This window comes from Gopherus evgoodei, chromosome 12 (genome assembly GCF_007399415.2).
Source record: "Gopherus evgoodei ecotype Sinaloan lineage chromosome 12, rGopEvg1_v1.p, whole genome shotgun sequence".
NCBI lineage: Eukaryota > Metazoa > Chordata > Testudines > Testudinidae > Gopherus > Gopherus evgoodei.
Window position 1 is genome coordinate 10,057,102 of NC_044333.1, and position 23,299 is coordinate 10,080,400.

The 23,299-nt window shown below is 40.0% G+C and overlaps 1 protein-coding gene across 1 annotated transcript in view; it reads right to left on the reverse strand.

The window, feature by feature from the left end:
- NECAB2 (N-terminal EF-hand calcium binding protein 2) overlaps positions 1 to 23,299 on the reverse strand; it is a 295,013-nt gene that overhangs the window by 141,178 nt on the left and 130,536 nt on the right. The window contains exon 4 of the mRNA XM_030582141.1: positions 568 to 593. Coding sequence (XP_030438001.1) covers positions 568 to 593 — 26 coding nt within the window. The remainder of the gene's footprint in view (positions 1 to 567; positions 594 to 23,299) is intronic.

Genomic DNA, 23,299 nt, shown 5'->3' on the forward strand with positions numbered 1-23,299 from the left:
AATTGACTAGGCAGTTTGGAATGGCCCCAGCCCCTCTATTATTTGAGGATCCATTGATACCTGAGGAACCAGTTTATCAAGAGCATCTGTGGAAATGGGAAACTGCGTAGTGACATAAACCACAAACTATGCTAAAGCACAAGGGCTAAGGCGAGTACTTACTTTCACTGGAAGGGATCCAAGATTGAATTGAATATTGCTGTATGAAAGGTAGAGAGTGATTAAAAAGGGGGCATGATTAGTTAACATTCCACCCCACCTCATGCCCCACTCTTTAATTCACTTACACCAAGATTTTAAAAACCTAAAGTTAGTTCCCCATATCACCCTGATTTCCAGAGATTGCCAAACTCCCAATTTTTCCTACTGAAGTCAACAGAAAGTGCTGGTCCTGATCATATTTGAATGCCATTATTGATTCATGAACCTATCTTTAGTTCCCTGTTTCTTTAAAAGCTTGGCCCTATTCTATATTGGAGTGAAGTATGTGTGAGCCTTGTTAAAAATAAAGTTAAGAAAAATCTACATTAAAATTTGCTTTTACTGAGATAGCGAAAGGGTACTTACCACACAGCTCCTTTGTATCCACATTGCTGTCGGATGGAAGATGCAAGTAAAGGGAGAAAGCAGAAAAACGAGTGTTTAATGTAAAGGAAATATAAAGGACTTAAGTAGAATTTTCCTAGGTTTATCATTAGAGATGGATCAAATGCTCACAAACTTTGGGAAAGTTCTGATCTAGATCTCAACTTTATAGCTCAATTCCATCTCTGTTTAATACTCATACTTCTGAAAATCACCCTCCAGCTAGCTATTAATAGTCTTTCATGGTTTCAAGCCTTTAATAAGTTCTTACAGCAGGGCAGTGCCGGTGCCAGACATAATACAATCTGGATACACACAATACAGGCTCAGTGGTGAGAGGTCCCTCAGCTGCCAAGTCTGGAAAGAGCTGTGACATTATTAATAATTATTATAAGCATTTATAAGGCACCCATTACCATCTCTCTGACTTTCTTCTCAATCTGAACTTTGGTAAGATTTGCCAGCGTATGACTATATAAGCAACGTCCCATTCTGGTCACGTTACTCCTCAAGCACCCATTACAGGAATTCTTGCACCTTCTCAGATGGGATCCTAGACCACTGGATCATTCCTCCAGTCTGGTCTGGCAACTCCTATGTTCCTACTTGTTTAGCAACAATGGCTCTTAATGGCTTTTTAAAAATAAAAATAAAAACCAATGGACACATTTCTAGTCTTACATTTTGTAAAACGTTCTTTTCATAAGAACGATAGTCCACACTATCCGTGTCCTGAACGCTTGAGAGAGCAAAAAGCCTCCTACCCCTTGTCCCCCTGCATAGAAGCCAGGTATAACTACAATCCCTGAGCCTACTGCACACAATGCAGCTCCCTAGGAATGTACATACTACATGTATGTAAACAGTGTGTGCACACATGTAGAGCACAAGATCAGGAATTAAAGTTTGCAACTAATCTATTTTGTCATTCAAATCCCTTTACTATTGCAATTCCCATCTGAGACTTGAAAGAAATTTGAAACATTTTCTTAATAGAATTATTCTTTATCAATCCATTTACATCCTGGAAAGCTATTTGCTTAACTGAATTCATTCTTGAGCTGCCCGACCTGTCAATGTAAGTGGAATATGGAGAAAGAGGTTTTAAAACACTTATTTCATTACTGGAGGTCTCTCTCAGTCTTACGGCCACTCTCTGGAAGTGCAGATGGTACCTTGCACCCTGGGAAGGCTTCAGTTAGAAGCAGCCATTGGCAGATATGGCGTTATAGTTTCAACATCAGCTCCACAATGGAACCAAGAGAGGCATCCATCTCTGCCATGCAGTAACACGCATCTGGCACTTCCCACATGTCGCTCCCATTCTCTCGAAATTCTGTTTTTCCTTCATGGATTCTGGGAGACAAAAGGGGGTTCTGCTCTCCTGGCTGCTGGTAGGTTTCTCTTCTCAAACTCTCCTTTGGATCACTGACGTTTTCCCATCTCTTTCCCCAACACCAACTCTCATACCAGCTGCTGTGGCCCACCCTTCTCCCTGCTTTGAAGCTTTCCTGACCTTACCATTCACTGCAGTTCTTTTCTCCATGTGTTTAGTGCAGCTGTGACAGCCCTCTTTACAGGAACATGGAGAGAACGGGAAAGATCCCAAACATGGTTTTTCCACTTTGGTAATGATTGGGGGGAAGGGGGGAGATGAAGTTGTAAAAGCTTGGAAGGGAGTGTGGGAAGAAAAGAAAGAGAATCTTGCTTCCGGCCACTCATCCCTATTTTCTAGCTGTATATGTGGAAATTTCTCCACAGAGTTGAATAGCCTACTGAACACCCACCACTTCCCTTAGGAGACTGTTTAACATTAAAACAAACTTCCTTAAGGAGTGTCCCCGAGCTCAGTCAACTAACCAAGAACCTTCCTGAAGAACAGCACAACCAAACTTGAATATTGTACTCAGGGGCAGCCCTAGATTAGCTGCTAGAAACTGGCACCCTTGGCAAACCATGCAATTGGCGCCCCCACCCCCAAACCCCAAGGGCAGATCTAAGCTGAGGGTTTTGGTAAACTGGGAAACATTTTGCCTCTTTTTTCCTTTTAATGTTTTTAAGCATTTTTTTTGTTTTGGTTTTTTTTTGGTAAACAGAGGCTTAATTATTTGGTTTATCCATCTGTCCAACCAATGTTTCTGAGATCAGATAAAATAGACACACTAAATTTTCAGAATAGATTTGTACACGACAGCTAGATGATATTTCAGTCCAATTTCAAAGAAAAATGCATTAAAATGTTAATTATAATTTTTATTACAACAAATCCAAAATCATCCATTATGCTATCTTCCTTTAACTGCCATTACACCACATCCAATATAGAAAGAAATAAGAAAATTCTTCAATGAACTTTAACTTGTATTTACAAAACACTCCGAATAAAAAACAAACACTCTGTGCTCTTAAAACATGACTTTTCTTGCTTTAAGTTTTGAAAATTCAGTCACTAGTTCTTTTAGATCCAGTTTTCCAGCTACGGCATGCTCTATTGATGTTGTTGCAGGTCCAACAATTCTCTCTTGCACCATTGTTGATATGTTTTTATCAATTTTAACTTCAAGAAGATACGTTCCGCACTAGCTACAGAAACTGGCAAAGTTAAAAGAATGCATAGAACTCTAAAAATGTTTGGAAAACTGAGTTTATTTTCAAAAAACAAACTTCAATTCTTCTTCAGGAGTGGAATGTTTCTTAAGTCATCTTGAAAAAGCCTGAAGCTCACTACACAAATCTGTAGCATCAATGTCTTTTGAATTTTTGTGAGTCAATGCTGACTTCAGTTTTATACAAAATTCTCTTATCTGTTTTGCTGTTTTCTTTTGCAAGCTGTGAATACCATATGGAAAGCCAAATACTGACTCTAGCTGCTGTATCTGTTGAAATCTTTCATCAACCAAGTGAATAGCAGTATCAAGGACTGCAAAGTAGAAATTCACTTTGAACCCTTGTTTTGGGTTCTGAATGGGTGTCACATCCTTCATACAAAAACTGGGGTTTCTTTTGCTGAATGTGAACTGGCTTTGGTTCAAATTCTGTCAGAAAGTCTATTTCTTCAGCAAACTTGAGAGAATCTACCAGTATTCTTTCGAACCCTTCATCATTTCTGAATTCCTTCAGAATATTTTTAGTTTGCTGCAGTTTTTGAATAGCAGAATTTATGTTCAAGTTCTTTTCCTGAAGCTGCTTACTAGTGAGGTTAATCTCGAAAAGGATATTATACCACAAAATGAGTGAAGACACAAATTTGAACTTGGAAAGGCCATTTGCAAGAGCTTCTGCATCTGAACATGCCATATTGCCAGATGATTCAGTAAAGGTAATACCATCAGAAATTTCAATTAGGGCATCATAAATGTATCCAAGTTCATAGCGAAGAGGCTCCAAAGCATCAATGCGACTCTCCCATCTTATCTGACTAAGTGGTTTCACAGTTAGAGAATTCACATGGCGAGTCAGAATCTCCCAACAGAGTGTTGAGCCTGAGAAAAACACATACACACGTTGCACCAGGTAAAAGAAACTGCTTGCCTCGAAACAGCATCTAGCAGCATCACTGAAAACCAAATTCAGAGAATACGCACTGCAAGGAACGAAAAAGGCCCTAGGATTGATTTCCATGATTCTCCTTTGCACACCATTGTTTTTACCCTTCATATTACTCCCATTATCATAGCTTTGGCCACGTAAGTTTTCAAAAGATAATGACATTGTTTCAAGCTCTTGTAGAATAGTTTCAGTCATCAATGCTCCAGATATCTCCTTCAGTGGTATGAAACCCAAAAAATGTTGCTTTATGAGCACTTCAACATTGTCTTCATCTGCAGACTTTTCCATATCCACAAAACGAATGATCATCATCATTTGTTCAAAATGACTCACATCCGGTGTACAGTCCAGTATTATTGAAAAGTATTTTGCAGAATGGGCAACTTCCACAATTTTCTTTTTAATGGCATTTGCTAGGATTTGAATCAGTTCATTCTGCATATTTTTCCTAAACAATTAACCTGTGTTTCATGATCGGTTATTTTACGTAGATGCTTCTTCATGACTGGATCAAACAAAGCGAGGTAGTCAACAAATTTTAAAAAAAGTTTCCATTACCTGGAGTGAATAATTTTTTCATTTCTACAATGGTCACGGAATGCTAAATTTTGTCCACTGAGAACTCTCACTAAAGCAATCAGACGCTCTAATATTTGTTGCCAATATTATTCTTTTTCCTTGATCATACATAAATTTTCTTCATCAATAGTTTTTCTTTTTTCAACCATAATTCAAGTTCTTTCCAATTTTGAAAAGATTCCAAATGTTCTGCACTTCTTTCATGTGAAGAGAGAATTGAAGATATGCTTTTCCAGTCCTTCGAACCATTTTCAGTAAGTGATGTACCAATTGCTTGATTTCTAAACAACTTGCAGCAAAAGCAAAACACAGAGTCCTTCGACACTGAATATTGTAACCAGTTTCGATGGATTTCTTCCCCATTAATGAGTTTCCACTTGTAATGCTGAGCAGAGAATTTTCTTTTATTTCCATCCTTAGGGAAGGAAAATTCATGAACTTGTTCGGGCCCATGTTCCACGAGAATTTGCCGCACATTGTCATCATATCTGGCCCATGAAGCTGGGTTCCCATACTGTGACTTGTTTGTAACTTCCTCATCCTTTCTTCCTTCTACTTCATTTACTTCAATTTCTGCATGTGTGTCTGAAAGCGAATAAATTTTCTCCATTTCCATATTAGTCTGATGCTTTGAGCTGTCTTCATCTAGAAGTAAAATGCCTTTTAGTAAGGTATTTGATACTGTCTCGCATGATATTCTTATCGATAAACTAGGTAAATACAATTTAGATGAGGCTACTACAAGGTGGGTGCACAACTGGCTGGATAACCATACTCAGACAGTAGTTATTAATGGTTCCCAATCCTGCTGAAAAGGTATAACAAGTGGGGTTCCGCAGGGGTCTGTTTTAGGACCGGCTCTGTTCAATATCTTCATCAATGACCTAGATGTTGGCATAGAAAGTACACTTATTAAGTTTGCAGATGATATCAAACTGGGAGGGATTGCAACTGCTTTGGAGGATGGGATCATAATTCAAAATGATCTGGACAAATTGGAGAAATGGTCTGAGGTAAACTGGATGAAGTTTAATAAAGACAAATGCAAAGTGCTCCACTTAGGAAGGAACAATCAGTTCCCCACATACAGAATGGGAAGAGCTTGTCTAGGAAGGAGTACGGGATCTAGGGGTTATAGTGGACCACAAGCTAAATATGAGTCAACAGTGTGATGCTGTTGTAAAAAAAGCAAACGTGATTCTGGGATGCATTAACAGGTGTGTTGTGAGCAAGACACGAGAAGTCATTCTTCCACTCTACTCTGCACTGGTTAGGCCTAAACTGGAGTATTGTGTCCAGTTCTGGGCATCGCATTTCAAGAAAGATGTGGAGAAATTGCAGAGGGTTCAGAGAAGAGCAACAAGAATGATTAAAGGTCTTGAGAACATGATCTATGAAGGAAGGCTGAAAGAATTGGGTTTGTTTAGTTTGGAAAAGAGAAGACTGAGAGGGGACATGATAGCAGTTTTCAGGTATCTAAAAGAGTGTCATCAGGAAGAGGGAGAAAACTTGTTCACCTTAGCCTCTAAGGACAGAACAAGAAGCAATGGGCTTAAACTGCAGCAAGTGAGGTTTAGGCTGGACATTAGGAAAAAGTTCCTAACTGTCAGGGTGGTTAAACACTGGAATAAATTGCCTAGGGAGGTTGTGGAATCTCCATCTCTGGAGATATTTAAGAGTACGTTAGATAAATGTCTATCAAGGATGGTCTAGACAGTATTTGGTCCTGCCATGAGGGCATGGGACTGCACTCGATGACCTCTCGAGGTCCCTTCCAGTCCTGGAGTCTATGAACCTATGAATCATTTTGAGTTTTCAAACTGCTTTTTTGTGGATGTGAGCTACTCTCATCTCGAAGTAACATATCTTCATCTTGATGTTCCATACTGCTTCCATGCGGATGTGAGCTAACCTCCTCTCCAAGTAAAATTCTTTCATCTAAATGCTGGGAACTGCTTCCATCTTTATTTGGATTAAAGAGAAGATATTTCAGGAAGGATCCCTGCTGTTTTGCTTGGTCCTTTTCCTTCTTAGCTTTTCATTTATGATACTCAGCTCTTGAGGGTTTTCTTTTTCCTCTTTCTGCCATGGGGCATTTGAATATTGTTATGGACTGTGCTCCCGACCGCAAGCATTATAGCATTAAGGATGGCTGACACACCCACCACATGGTTGGTGATTTAAACCAAATTGCAGCCATCCCAACATGTCTTTTCACTGCTTAAAGGTTCAATGATTAGTAACATACACTCACTTACCTATTAAAACAATTAGTCACACCAGTTACACAAACACAATGACCCTTTTTGATGTTATAACCTGACACCAGTTGTTTGGAAAGTAATCTCCTTCCTCACGGTTACCTGCTTGGAGTGTGACATCATCACTTTCATAGTCTATTAAGCGTTAACTCTGTTACTTTTCTTTTATGGACCTCATTTATTACCATTTCTGGTTATGCAACTTTGATATATATTCAAGTTAGGTGTCACTAGCATTGCAGCTCTTGCTGCTGGGGAATGTGTTTCATTGTGGCTGAGTTATTGCTTATTAAAATTGCAAAGTGGGTCATCTTGACCGTACATCGCAAATTGAAAAAAGAATTTGCAAAAATATTATTTATCTTTGCAGTAAATAAAAGATTTGACATATTAATAAATTATCAGAAATATACAGAAATGAATTGTAATTTATATCTCCTCTGTACATGCATGGGGATTGAAATAATGACATCTTCGTTATTTTATTTGTATTTTTTTCATCTTTTTCATTTTTTTCTTCAATTTGATTTTGTTTCCTCAAATTTGGCACCCCATTTAAGTTGGCACCTTAGACAACCGCCTAGTTCGCCTATATGGACGGGCCACACCTGATTGTACTTAAATGTCAGCCAACAACTTATGACTAGAATGAGTGGAAATTGTTCAAACAGCTTTTTCATCAAAAATAACCTTTCAAGCTGGCAATTTTTTACAAAAAGTTGATGGCATTGCCAACAGATAATTTATGGGAAAAAATAAAAAAGGCAAACAATTAACCAAAAATATTTTCTAAATGGTTAGTGATTTGGGGGGAAGGGAGGTGGGTTTTTTTTTTTTTAAATGAGATTAAAGTTTTGGGATTTTTTTTTGAAGGCACAACTTTTTTTGAAAAACAGTGGGTTTATTTTGAACGTTTTAAAATTTCAATTGTCACAAAAATAGGTTCCTATTCTTCAATCAGCTCTACTTAATATACAAAATTGTGTTTTGTTCTTTTAATTTAGGGGAGTGGAAAACGAAATACCGACTTCTGAGCCTGTTACAGTAAGCTGAATCTAAAGTTACTGCTTTTTGAAGTCTTTGTTTTCATCTTGAAATTATAAAAAACTATATTGATTTTGTCCTATATCACATCAGGGTCATCAACAGTATCAGATTTTATTGAAAATGATGTTAAAGTCTTAATAAACTAGTTGACCTTCTAATAGTAAAGACCAAACTGATTATAGCCATCGATAACATAAGACAGAGGACTCTGCTCATACTGCACAAAGCTATTTTTATTAGATATCAAGAAACCCAGGAATAACCTGTTTGTATTGAAATGAATGGGACTTTTGCCATTGTCTTCAGTGGGAACAGGATCAGAGCCCCAGTGAGTAAGTCAGCTGTACATTATAACAAAACACTGGACTATAAAATCAGCTGCACTGCAAGTTGTGGGTCAGTTCACATTCTGTACTCAGATGACATTATTAGGTCAGTTCTAAGTACACATGGTTTGGCTTGAATATTTAAGTACGGAAGTTAAAGATTTAACTAGACAGCATCATATTGAAACATATTAAAGAAGTTTATTTAACGATAGTTATTTATCCAAGCACCTCTTTTGTGTATAAGGGTTAATTTGTGCAATTTGTCCCCACCCTACTGCCACCTCACTGGGCTACCAGTAGGAATTCAAATCACTATAGCTTTGGCATCTTTTTCTGATTTTCTCTCCTATTGGCAGTTTTTTGTTTCCTATCTTTGGATTCCTTCTACCCAATAAACAGCGAGAGACACAAATCTCTTATTCAGTCACATACATGAACAAGGTAACCAGTGAAGAATAAGAACTTTCTCTGCTTGGTGTGACAAAAAAAATCCTAAGTCAGTTCTTTCGCATCCTTGGTGCTAGTTTCAATGGTACATTCAAATATATTCTATTCTCTGAATAGTAGGAACAAGTTGTTTCTCCATTCTACATGTTCATAAACAAAGTGATTTCAATTAACACAACTAATACTATATTAACTCTTATTTTAACCATTTTAAGCTTATGCTCCAACATAATAATATATATACTTTTTAAAGGGTTGTTTTATTTTATAAAGAAGAATTGTCTCCAGACTCAGCCCTGGTGCTCAAATACAGATATTTATGGGTGAATTATAATTATAAACCCCATCCAAAGGTGTTTGTGGTAGGGTGACCACACAGCAAGTGTGAAAAATCAGGAGGGGGGTGGAGGGTAATAGGAACCCATATTTTAAAAAAGCCCCAAATATCAGGACTGTCTCTATAAAATTGGGACATCTGGTCACCCTAGCTTGCGGTGAAGATATTAACATCACCTTAGTCTAGAGTCATAAAGGGCATATGAGCCTTTTTTCTTCCCCCCTCCCTCTTTTCAGCAAGTTGAATCTCAGCCAAGGCATCTTGCTGTGTATGTCCTGAGGAGTCACATTTTGGATAATCTCTTCAAGGAGATTTCATTTGTTATCAGCCAAGTGAGCAACTAGCCTGTTTCCATCTTCCCTCGAATCCTGTAATATTTTTAGCACAGTTTTTGGTCCCAATAACCGCTCTGAGCAGCAAGTGTGTTGAGAGAGATTCATTTCTATTTTCTTGCTGAACAGATTTATGGAAACCTTTTGAGCCACTGTTTATTACTGGGATTAAAAATGGTTCTTCTGCTAAAAAGTTGTCACTTTATCTTAATTCCTTCTGAAATTTATCATCTCTCCTGAACTCTGAGACTAGTTCACTGAATCCTATAAAATGTCCAGGGCAATGGGGAGTTAATTTCGATGAATTCATTTTATTTTCTCATTTTAAAAATGCCACTGAAATGCTAAACATGCAGACATGAGGCTTTATTTGCATGCTCTAGCCTACTTTAGAGAGAACAGTCCAAAGTACTTATGGAGCAAGTAATTTTTAATTGGAGTTTTAACAATTCACTTGGAGAAAAAACTCAGATAGAAAATAGGAGAATCCTTTTTAGTGGAGAAATAATTCAAAAGGGATTTAGCAAGTGTGGCCCTTGTCTACTGAAAGCTCACAAGAGCGAGCTAGATGATGCAGTGAGTTAATTAAATAGCCTTTCACCTCCGGAGCTCTGGCTTGCTGAAGGGACAGCTGTAATATCTGGGGGGTAGGGAAGGCCCCTTACTTAGGAAAGTACTTTCCTAAGAGGGGTAAGTAAGGATCAGCCCAGTGTAAATGATTTAGGAGCCTAAGTCACAATGGGACCTAGCTTCTAAGTCACTTCTGAAAATGGAATTTAGACCTTTTTGAAAATTACACCCTGAGTTTCATCCTGGATCTAAGCCAGTGGTTGTCCCTGGCATGCAGTACCATGTCATTTTTTCTGCATAACTCTCAGTATCAAATCCAATACGAGGGGTAATATTTCTCTCTTGCAAAAACCCTCCATCTGCCTCCTTTAGTCTTGGTCCAAACGTGCACTGACTGCAGAATGCTTTTTAACAAACGCCAGAATTAAGTATTATGTAAGAGATTAACAATGAATTAACACCTCCGTTATAATTAGCTTGTGGTAACACCCAATCGGTGTAATGTGCTTTCCAAACCAAGTAGTGGACACAGTCCTTAACCCCACAAAGATCACACCACCTTTTACTAAAAAGGAAACCTACTAGCCTCAAGAACAGAGCCAATTATTTTACTGACTCCTAATAGCATAAACTATGTCAGAAGTGGTCTAACCATGTGTTTTTGATCTTTGAGATACATATGCATATCAACATACACTGAACAGGTTCCCCAGGAAACAAGACACCTGATGACAGGAAATACTGATGGACTAACTTCAAAAAGGTTCCACGTTCAGATAAGCACCTAAAAATTCAGAGGCTGACCCATATGTTTTAGAGCAGCAAACAGACTGGAAATCTAGCAAGAACTGGCTCTCTTGAGATGCTTATTCTTATCTTTGACCAGGCCAGAAAGGTCCTCTCACCATTTCATTAACCCTACGAGTCCCTACAGAGAGGAGTGTGAAAATGAAAAGTTAACAGAAGCTTTTCCATTCCTCAAAAGATCAGTTAAGTTCAGGTTAGTTCTTATTTTATCTGAATAGGTTGGGGCACCTCTGGTCTTATGCAGATTTCTTAATAAACTCTTTCAAATACAGATTAATAATATCACCATACAGCTTGGGAAATCAACTGATTCTCTAATATGCATGTGCAATAGTTAATTTCACATCACCCACATTGCACATAAATAGTATTTTTCAACTACTAGTTAGGCTTTTAAATATATACTTAAGCATACATAGTATTTGCAATTTAAGCAAAGTGTTACTAACAGGCCCTTCAATTTTTGTATACCCCAACACTTTTGCATTGTCATATTCAATCTTAATATTGTAAAAAATGGCCTTGTAATTTATTTATTTATTTATTTGCATGTATCATGCTGGATTTTGCATGACTTCTATCCCATCTGACCCTTCCTGAAAAGCAGAGGAATATAGAGTAGCTGAAAAAAAATTGTAAGTAGCTTATATTCATATAAATAGTTTCATCCTGAAGAGTCTCAATGTTCATGACAAGGCATATCCTGAATAACCACTGAAATAATATTCCACCCCAGAAGTGGTTACACCTCCTGGCAGGAACAGTGAAGAGTATAGATATTAACAAACAGCAGCTGGAAGTTATTTAGGGAGAATGTAATTACCATAATGTTTTATTAAGCCAATGTTGATACCCCAGGGCCTGTGAAAAATGAGTGTTCATGATCTGGGTTTTAAATCTCATAGGAGAGGTGGCACTTCCAACAGTGCAGAACCTCCTAGCACCATGCTGGGGCAGTGACAATTTGGAGAGAAGGTTGCTACCACAGGACCACCCACTCATTTCCTTCAGCGCTACAGGCTTCCCTTGGAGGTCTCCCATCTGAGCACAAATCAGGCCCAACCTTTCTAAGCTACTGAGATCTAACAAGAACATAGTTGCAGAATCAGGATTTTAAAAATTGAACATCATGAAGGACAATTCCTCCAGTCAATCTCATCACCCAAAAGGCTCAAAAAAATCCCACCAAAAGTTCCATTCTATTTTTATGGGGAAAAAAAAACAACTTTAAACTTTATCAGACTAGCTCTTAGCTTGTCTGAGAATCTGCTTATAATTTTAACCATATTCCCATTAATAACATATTTAATTAAAGCTTTTATTGAAGTCATAACACAGGCTTAATGAGAAAAATATAATAATGTTCGTGTAGAACTTTGTAAGACGACATTATTAATACTGGAGTATTACACAGCTCTCCTCCTTAATATAGCTTTCACCTAGTTGATTTTTCTCCACAGTTAACACTTCCCGTTTATCTAGGCAAAGTGCAAACCACAATAAAGTGAACTTTCAAACTGTTTAAGAGTCACACTTTCTTGTATAACTTGTGTAATTGTGAATTCCCCCATCCAGTGTAGTTAGCATTCAAGGCATTCTCCATAAATCTCTCTCAGAGCATACCTAGTTCCACATCACAAATGTGGGGTAGGATCTCCTGATCCATAGTTGAGTTCTGAGAACAAAGTCACTAGAAAATTTAACATGTCCCTCTTGGTTTTTCCAGCTCTTCAGCAGACGATACAGAGTCAAGCTTTCAAATGGGTGCATGCAAAAGTGCACCTAGCCAATGTAGGTACACAAATGGAACTGATGCTTGTGCACATGCATGTCCATATGAGTGCACAATAGCAGAATATTTGCATGCCTATATCTAGAACATGTGTGCTTGTGCCACTGCCAGTCTGGAAGTTTGACACCTGGAGCCAAATTTCAGTCCTCCATTGCCCAAGAATAGGCTCATTGACTAGTGCTGAGGACTAGTGTTCATGCTGTCTCTGGAAAGGTTGGTAATGGGGCAAGGAGAAGAGAAAAAATGCTTATAACAAACGTTCTAAGGGCTTGGCTGAGAATAATTGTGGGTGGAAAATGGCAGGGAGTTCCCTCCAGCTACTGCTTGCTTTGGTAAGCACATCATCACATCTTCAGTAGAGACAAGAAGGATGGTCCAGGATTTAGGGTGTTATCTTGGGACTTAGGAGAACTAGGTTCAATTTCCCGCTCTGCCACACAATGCCTGTGAGACCTTGGGCAACTCACTTATTGTCTCAGTTCCCCATCTGTAACACAGGGATAACAGCACTGCCTTACCTGACAGGAATGTTGTGACCATAAATACATGAAACATTCTGCGAGCTGTACAATACCTTAAATTAATAGAGTCAGAGCTATGAAACTTCACTAGTTTTCCATTCAGAGTACAAAATACTTGATTTTGTATATATTATATATATCCCTGCCTCATAGTCCATTTCTTCTTCATTATTCTAACCTAACACTTTTAATGGAGAAATCTGAACTCCAGCCACTGAAGAGCTAGTACAGATCAGGGTTCTCTCTTCCCCTGAATTCAGGTGCTACATATTGATTAATGCTGATGTTTTGCCGGAGGCAAAGCCTAGCATCTCTCTCCACACATATTACTTTCCTCCTCTGAAATGATTCTGACAAAAGGATTACTAGGGTATTCTTATTGGGTGCTTCAGAAACACGTCCTGAAGAATTGTCTAGCAGCTTTATTCATTACATAGCACTACTTTTCACAAATAGTGCTTAGACACGGTGCCTGATGTGAATACCGAACACACTTTGCATCATGTATCACTTGTATGTAGTTTCTCTGCAAACTGAATACAAAACCACATCTGCATTGGAGATTTGCTGTATTATTCCCAATGACATGAAGATTTTCTAGAGTTTGGCATGGGGGACTGTATATTTCTGTCTATGCCACTGGCTCATTGTGTGATCACTTAACTTCTCTCTTCCTCATTTTTTCAGGGCGTTATTGCATTTGCATTCCTTCTCTCTTCTGATTTATAGCCATCTTCTCCGATCTTCTACACAGTGCTAGGGCTGTCAAAGGTTGCTGTCCTTTGGTTCACTGTTATCACTGCATTTTTACTGGCCTTTTTTCTACTACTAAGGAGAACAGAAGAAGTTGGTTCAGAGTGAAGGAATAAGATGGAAGAGCGGAGCATGAAATTCCCCATTTTCGTTTTTTAAATAATCAATGGAAAGGAGCCGTAGTGTATGAAAATGGGAAGACTGAGCGAAAAATAATACGAATTCACAAGATACAAATACATCAAAGACTCTTCAAAGTGCATTTCTCATGCAAATTGCTGTCTGGATGGGCTGTTCAAATGTCAATCAACACCTGATCAGCTTCAGCTGAAGTTAATAACCTTTTCTTTTTTGGCAGATGAAAGCCTCGCAGCAGCCTGCCGCTGCTTCAAGGCAGGCTGCCCCGTTAGGAAAAGGGAGATCTTCAGAAACTGCCTCTCTTTATTTGCATCTCCAGCACACAGATTTGTGTTTGTGGGGAAGCCTTTTGTGCCATTTCACCTGAGAATAGAAAAAAATATCCTTTGATTTTTTTCAAGCCTATCCAATACTTTTAGAGGCAAAGACCTAAAACCATCAGGTGTAGCTGGAAAACGTTATTATTTCTGACGATCCTTTTACTCAAAATAGTAGCAGCCATAGTGCTCTGAGCCAGGCTGCCTCTGAATCTAGTGGATGGGGAACAAGCCGTCCCTAACTTCTGCGCCTTCCCTCCATAAGGTCTGGGACCCAGGACTGCTCAGTCTCTGCACCCTGAGGAATACCTAACCTCTTCCCACTATGAACACACCTAGCTCCCTGCAAGGAGGCACACATCATCCCAAGTAGGGACAGGGAGAAGTTAGAACCACGGCTTTCACTGTCCTACTCCTGCACACCTCTGATTCTGCTTTAAAGATCCGATTGGACACTCGTGTCCAACCAGCAGACCTCAAACTAAGATTACAGTGAGGTTTTTAAAGTAACAGCTTTATTTTACTTATCTTTCTGGACACCCATAATTGAGTGATCTATTACATCACAGTGGAATGATGTCATAGCAGTGAAAGCCTTGGACTGGGACTCAAATGAACTGTATTCAGTTCCCAGCCCTGCCACTGACTTCCTGGGTCACCTTTGGCAAGTTACTTACGCTCTGTGACTCCATTTCCCCCAACTTGAAAAATAGAAATGGTACTTCCTTTCTCCCACCATTTATCTGTCTGGCCTATTTGGACTGTAAGTTCTTTGGCACAGGGATTGTTGCTTACTCTATATGTCTACAGTGCCTTGCACAATGCGGCACTTATGTTGGTGGGGGCCTCAAGGTCCTACCGTAATACCAGCAGTAGTTACAGTAAATGTTTCTTTGCACAGCCACCATTGCTATAAGATGTGGCTTTCTACAAACCAGGTGGGAAAGTGGGAAAGACAGAACTTTTTTCTGAAACAACCTAATGCTAGTTTCCTCCCGCCGAATGATTGTCCTATTAAGGATTATAGAGAATGGTGCTGAAGAAGTTGTTTGCTCAGAACCCTGTAGTGCAAAGTTCTTGGGGTCCATATAGTTGGAGGGCAGATCCTTCTCTAGACAGATAGTAATTAAATATCAAAAGGGCCCAGGTCTCTTTATTTCTTACCTCCAGGTTTGGATTCTTCAAGGATTTTTTCTTTTAAACCTAAATCCTACAAATTATATGCTCAAAGGAAAGCTACAATAGGTGAATTGCCTCAAGTTGTTTTCAGAATTCCAGGTCTCTCAACCTCACAGGACTCTGGCATTCCACCCTAACAAAACTTTCTCCCAGTTTTCCTTCAAAGGTCCTCATCCTGCACCATTACACATAACTCCTCACATGTCTGAAGTCAGTGAGCTACTCGTGGGAATAAGGTTTAGAGACCTCATTATTAGCTGGAGAAATTCCAATCATGTCACTTAGCTACGAGACTAAAATTACATTTTAAATCCCTTTGCTAAATGTTTGACTCTCTCTTTATGTGTTAAAAATAAAATAAAATCGGTACTGGTGAGACACACAAGAGCAGAATGTTTTTCCAGTCTCCTGCTACCTGTCATGGAGCATGTGTGTCACTGTTCATATGATAATTCATTGTTGCTCAGTTCCAGAAATGGTGGGTTATGGCTGTTGGGAACACAGTTAAAAAATGCTCTCATTTTTCAGTCTAACTATTTTATGGACTAAAAAAATGTATCACACCACCTACAATTTACCCGGAACTAGCTTATTATTAATATTATCTGTATTTCAGAAGTGCGTAGAGCAGGGGTGGACAAACTTTTTGGACTGTGGGTCACATCTGGCTATGGAAATTGTATGGCAGGCCATGAATGCTCATGAAATTGGGGGCTGGGGTGTGGGAGGCAGTGAGGGTTCCGGCTCTGGGGTGGGATTGGGGATGAGAAGTTGGGGGTGCAGCTGCGGGCTCTAGCATGGGACTGGGGATGCAGGATGGTGCTCCAGGCTGGGACCGAGAGGTTCAGAGGGCAGGAGGGAGATCAGGGCTGGGTCAGGGGATTGGGGCATGGGAGGGGGTCAGGGGTGCAGGCTCCAGGTGGTGCTTACCTCAAGCAGCTCCCGGAAGCAGCAGAATGTCCCCCTTCTGGCTCCTATGTAGAAGCATGGCCAGGCAGCTGTGCACACTTCCCTGTTTGCAGGCACCTGCAGGCACGGTTCCCAGCCAGTGGGAGCTGTGGAGGCAGTGCTTGGGGCGGGGGAAGCATGTGGAGCCCCCTGGCTGATCCTACATGTAGGAGCTGGAGGGGGGACATGCTGCTGCTTCCAGGAGCCACAGCACATGCAGAGTGGGGCAAGCCCCTGACCCCGCTCCCTGGCTGGCACGCCAGAGCGGAGTAAGCCCTGGACCCTGCTCCCTGGCGGGAGCTCAAGGGCCAGATTAAAATATCTGAAGGGCTGGATGTGGCCCCCAGGCTGTAGTTTGCCCACCCCTGGCCTAGCGATACCAACTGAAAACTTGGACCCAACATACTTGCTACTGAACAAAAGCAAGGAAAGACAGTCCCAGCCTTGGAGTATTCACACTCTCAAAAGACAAGACATCCATAGGGTGGGAAGAGAAATGGAGAGGGGAAATGATTTGCTTAAGGTCACATGCCAGGCCATTCCAGCCCGACTCTTAATCCAGCAGCCTACCCCCTAGACCATACTGTCTCTCCTTTTTTGATTCCAGAGCCAGATTTAAACATGAGCATCTGATGCACAATCTCATTGAAATTAGTTGCAGCTGAATATGCATCTCTGAAGGCAAAAGTTGGTCTTTCTTGGCCAAAGTCTGCCATTGAGAAATACATGCAAGGCAAGTTAAAGAGAAGTTGTCTATCCATATATCCACGAGCTCTCTTTTAAGTTAAATTTTAATGATAATACTTTAGATATTTCCTAAAAAGTTATAGCACTTCGGTTTCAGACAGCAACACTTGCTGCGGCTTTATATGAGATAAGAATGCTCGGCCAGCAAGGACTATATAAAAACCACATGATCCAGTTATTCAGTGCTTTGAATGATTGGACAAGCAATTCATAACCGGTCCCCAGCGGAGCAAGTGAAAGGATCTGCCTGAAAGTCCCATCCAAGGAGCCGGAGAGAGGAGCACTAATTCTACAGTAAGGATCAGAATGACACTTGCATTCCTTACACTGAAAAATCACTATGGGAAAAAGCCTCTCTCCATAGGATGTGGTACATTACAGCAGGCTTAACATGGAATAAGCAGGATGAGCTTCTTTATCATCCTGAAATCCTTGCAATTTAATATTTTAATTACTCATGCTTACATACAGAGACGGGAGCTTGATAATGGATGCCATGCTTGAGAGTAACTTGGTATAATTTCCCATGTTCTGTTAAATTATATTTGTTAACACACCTAAATATTTGTTGTTCCCCTTCCTTTCATCAACTGTTTAGAGATCTGTATGCAGTATAGTTGGAGCCGTGTTGGTCCCAGGATATTAAAGAGACAAGGTGGGTGAGGTAGTATCTTTTATTGGACTTCACCCACCTTGTCCGTTTAGAGATCTGTCATTTGACAGAGTTCCTTGAGGTAGAAACCCTGGTGCTTTCTATGTTTGGAAAGTGCCCAGCACACTGTGGGAGCTGACATATCTACAGCCTGTATGCTGGACATTCTCTGTCCTACATTGATTGGCTGCGTGCTTCATCCTCTCCCTGCACCCTTGCTCTGCCTCTTCACTTTAGCCTCACTCTGCCTGTCCTCCACCTTTCCTTACTTTTTCTGCCCATTTCCCTCAGTTGTCTTTCACCTTCCCTTTAAGTAGTCCCTTCCTATCCTCTCTTCTCACCCAATCTCCCATAAAACATTATAAACATGGATACAAAAACCTAAAATCTAAAACCCACCCCAATTATTATTTTTAAATCTAACCATGTTTGCTAGCCATCACCACTCTATTCACTTTCTGTGATGCATCTTTCTGCCACCACCTAGTCTGTTTGGTCTCTTTGGACTGCAAGCTCTTCAGGGCAGAGACTGTTTTTACTCCATATTGTATGAATAATGAGGCGCCCAGCCTCGGTTGGGTGCTTAGGCACTGGTGCAATACACTTACTGTTAATAGATATTATCCAATTCCTCCCTCCCCACCTCATTTCCTTCTCTCCCTTCAGTTTCACGCAGCTTTTCAAAGTGAAAGCAGCAATGCAAAGAGCCCTAGAGCGGTTACAGCTCATTTATAACATGCCAAGGTTCCAACTTCATTGTGCATTGACTGCAAAGTATTGCAGCTGCTATCTGGATTGTCACAAGATTCAAGGAATCCAATTTGTTGTTACTCCTACTTCATAATTCTGAAATGAAATGCATAAACCAGAATCCTGTGATGTGATGTGATGTTAAATTGGATCCCAGAAATCAAAGGCCTCGTAGCATACCATAATATTGACACCAAAGCAAGGTGCATTGCAAGCTTATTTTACAGTATATTACAAACTGTACAGCTATTTCCTTCCCCTTGCTTCTATGACATAGAGAAAGAGAGAGTGAGCCAAATCCTAGCCTTACTCAAAAGCAACTGGAGGCTAGCCACTGTCTTCAGAAGAATGAAGATTTGGCTGTCTATCTTTGCCATTGCCTAGTACAATTTGCATAGTATTAGAATTGTATATGGCAGTATCATTAAAAATCCAAACATTACCTTTACAGAATTGAAACAGTAAATTAATAAAATATATTTAAAAAATTCAAAACAAAGCCCCAAGCAGAGTTTTCACCCTGAAAAGAGAGAAGGGCTAAGGGACTCCATGAAGTCTACTAAGGACTTTGCTATTGATTGTATGGAGAAGGTGCTTAGATATTATGGTGCTGAGCAGCAGGATAAAACCCTAAGGTGGACAGATAAGTTCTTAAATAAGTTAAGTTTACTGTGGTAGTTCCCACCCTAAGTACTGGAAAGCTGAGTTCCCAATATCATCCACTCTACATTTGCTCAGAGATCTTGGGGTCAGAAGGATTTTATAGCTTTAGGGCCAGATTGTAAGAGAAGTGACCAGGGGCAGCTTTACTGTTCAACCTAAATGGGGAAAAAGTAAACAACTAGCATGAAGGGTAAAGAATTATGGCTTCTGTCATGGAGATGCCTGTCAGTCACAGCCACGATATCCATGAATGAAATTAAAATTGAACAAAGCACAAAGAGATGTGTGTTTGCTTAGCACAGTATCCCAGCTGGACTTCAGGAAATTTCATGGAGAGCTCAGGTCAGGTACAGTGCTATGCTAAAAAGATAGTGAAGACAAATGGAAGGTCTCTGAGGATGGAAGTAGAGATCATCCCTCCCATTGCATCGAGTTCATTCCTTCTCAAGCTGACATAGTTGTGTTCCCATTCTATTCCTCCTCCTTTCGTTTCCCTGAGGAGGAGGTCAGGTAAGGGATGAGGAATGTGTTCATTTTAGAAATAAAAATCCTGCTTTCTAAGTATGTTCCATAACTCAAATTGCTGTTTGCCAGGCTGTCTCTGTCCCTCTGTTCCCAGTGCTGCTATTGCTATGACACAAAAAATTTACTTTTTGCAAATTATTACTTTAACATTTTTTGCTGATTCTCACTATTACCGCTTACTGTATCATTATCCCATATAGCATGGGACTAAGACATTAGTAAACAATACATGTGGCTACCACTAACACCTCCAAGACAGCTGCTGTTGCAATTACTTTCCTGCTTAGAACATGTGTAGGAAAACCCTAGTCAATGCAACATTTGTTTTGTGCAGCCTATTTTGTGCTACAAAAAAGATTGCCCTTCTGCTTCCCCTAGATGGTGAGAATGTTAGCAAAGCCCCAGACAATGGGATTAGTGGCTCATGATTTTGGATGACTCAATTTGACATTCTTAAAAGGTCCAAATCTTCTTAAATACCGAGCATCCACTCCTTTTAGAAGCCACCTAGTGCCCTTTAAAGGAGTTTCAAGTCAGACACTCAAAAACTGAGGTGCCCAGAAATCACTGTCACTTTTGAAAAAGCTTGGCCAATACAAACAAACAGCCTGAGGAATGATAAAGGGCTCTCCAGTGATCAGAACTGCAATCAGTCAGCTGCAGCTCCGAGTCCTATGAGCACACAGTCAGTATTCAGAAGGTATTCCAGTTTAATCCTTTGTTCATTTAACTGCGGCAAACTGACTCTTATGGTCCTGGTAACCAGCTATCCCTTACTTTAAAGGGTGCCCCTTATTTGCTGCCAAATAGCCCCGCTTCCTGTATAAAATCAATTTAGGAGGTACTTTATCCTGTACTTCAGCTGCAATAATACAAAGATTCATGCACTGAGGTTCAAGTTGTACCATACTGTGTATGATCTAGTACAACTAATACAATATTGTGGGGTGCCATTGCTCCAATACATGGCAAACTTCTCACGTCGCTGCTATTGTTACTTGAGGTAGCTTTGATCACTCCTAAGATTAGAGCTGACCTAACCAAGAAGTTTTTGTAACCATGGAATGCTCTGGAAAGCCTGTAGCTGAAAGGTTTGCAAAACTTAATCACTTTAGTTTGATTCACAGGTACAGTGGGCCAGTCTTAAGTCTGAGGTCAAGCACACATTAAATTGGAAGTGACAGTGACATCTGAAAGTGTCTTCTCTATGTACAGCATCAGAGGAGGAGTACTAGGATTTTCCTAGGAGATAACTCTAAGGAGTTTCATAGAATTTCCCCAATTTTCAACATCCAATGGCAAGTATTGCAAGCGGCAGCAGCAGAACTCAGGCTGCAACAATTCAGGGACGTGCAAGCATCAGCCTCATTTTTAGAAGTCCATCACCTGGCAATAAAGTTTACAGGACAGGGACTGCAGCTAAACCTAACAATAAGTTGTTGTGACCCGAAGTACCCCATATTCACACCCTACACACTACTGTAATAATCTTTGTACAAAATATGCTCTTTGAGTTATCATATGAAATGTAATAACTCAGATCATTAATATTCTTGTGCAACGTATGTACACAGTGTGTATTAAGAGTTATGGATATATGCTGGGATTCTGACTAAAAGTGTTTAAACTGTGCATATCACAGGGAGTTGGTAAACAAGTCTCTCAATGCAGGGTTGTTCCCTACAGCATCACTGTAGTCAACCGCTGTGATTTTATCAAGACTCTCATGATAGTTGGTGTTTTTCTTAAAGCCCCAGCTTCTGGAGTCAGATGATTACATGAGAATTTCTACTTTCATTTTTAAAAAAATCATTTCTGGCCATTAGTTGTGGAGAAAAGCTTGGAAACATGAGTACTAAAAGTTAAAACCATAAAATATCCTAGCCCTGGATGGTTTAGGAACAGCAATTTCAGTTCCAGTGCTTTGACACCCTATCCGCATAGTGTCTGATTACTGAGCTGTGTGAGAGTGCAGTAGATTTCCCCCACAATTGTTTGGGAGCATTGTATTTTTTCAATCTATTTTTTTTTAAGTCTAGCAGTTCCTTTTTGAAGAAATTAAAGCTATTTTAAAGTTTTAAAAGTTAAACTGTAGAGAAAAAAAGTCTTTCTGATCAACTTATAACTAAGAATATGATTTTCCATCACAATTTGGATGGAAAAATGCTCTTTATTACTATGATTGAGCCCAGAGTATAATTTTTGCAGTAATCGCTACACCAGAAAATATTGGTTTAGAGAAGAAATCCTGTAACTGCAACCACACTAGTGACAAACAGCAGTACTGCCAATGCACTTCATAATGTGCCAGGAGGTGCAAGATAAAGGTTGGAGCAGCGTCCTTAACTTCTCTTCTCAACAGTAGAAGGGATATAGGTTTTAGGAGAGAGAGTTTACCCACCACTATTTCCTTCAGCTCTGTTTCTAAGGAAATAAGAATGATTAACATTGATTGCTAATTAGTAATTGATTACTTACGGCTAAGGCTCAGATTTTGTCATGGTTATTTTTAGTAAAAGCCATGGACAGGTCATAGGCAATAATCAAAAAATTCACGGAAGTCATGACCTGTCTGTGACTTTTACTGCTGAGGCTCCATGGTTTCCCTCACCACCCTGGTGGCTGGGAGCTGTGGGGTTCCCTCTCTGCCCATGGCGGTTGGGAGCTGCGTGTGACCATATTTCCCAAAGAGGAAAACAGGACACCCAGCCGCTTGCCCGAGGTGTCCCCCTCAGGAGGCTGTCACTGGAACCCTGAGGATGGCCCCCTCAGGAGTCTGTCACCTGTCGCTGGAACTCTGCAGGAAGTCCCCTGTCACTTGTTGCTGCTGTCACCTGTCGCTCAAAGCCTGCCAGGGCCCCACTGGCTGTCAGCTCCAGAGTCCTGCAGCCGCTGAGGCTGAGGCAGAGAATTCACAGAGGTCTCTGGAAGTCACAGAATCCAGGACTTCCATGACCTTTGTGACATAAACATAGCCTTAGTTATGGCAAGCAGAGATGAATTCCAGAGTCAAATTATCACAGTTATAAGAAACGTGGGTCTAAAAAGGATGTGCTATATTGGAACGCAGATGTCTTGATTTATACCACATTGTATACAAGTTGTTGCTATAGCGTCTAGTGCTGGTACTAACTATAAATGGGGAAAAACCGTAGTCTGCAGAAGATGGACTGCAATATATTTGCGTTTTCCTTGTGACAATTACAACACATATACAAACCAAGCTAAGAGAGCACTAAGATTACTATATGAAACACTCACATGTCCAGAAGTCTCAGAATTAAGGTTGCTGTTCAGTTTGAACCCTAACTGTTGTACATCTCTATGATGCAGTCTTCACTGAAATGGTCACAAACTATTTTTTCTCATTAAGTGGGCATGATGGTCAACTCTCAGTACATGAAATAGCTCTTCAGTATTAACTTTTTTTATTCTCATTGTTTTCTGATGCTGTTTCATTCACTACACCCT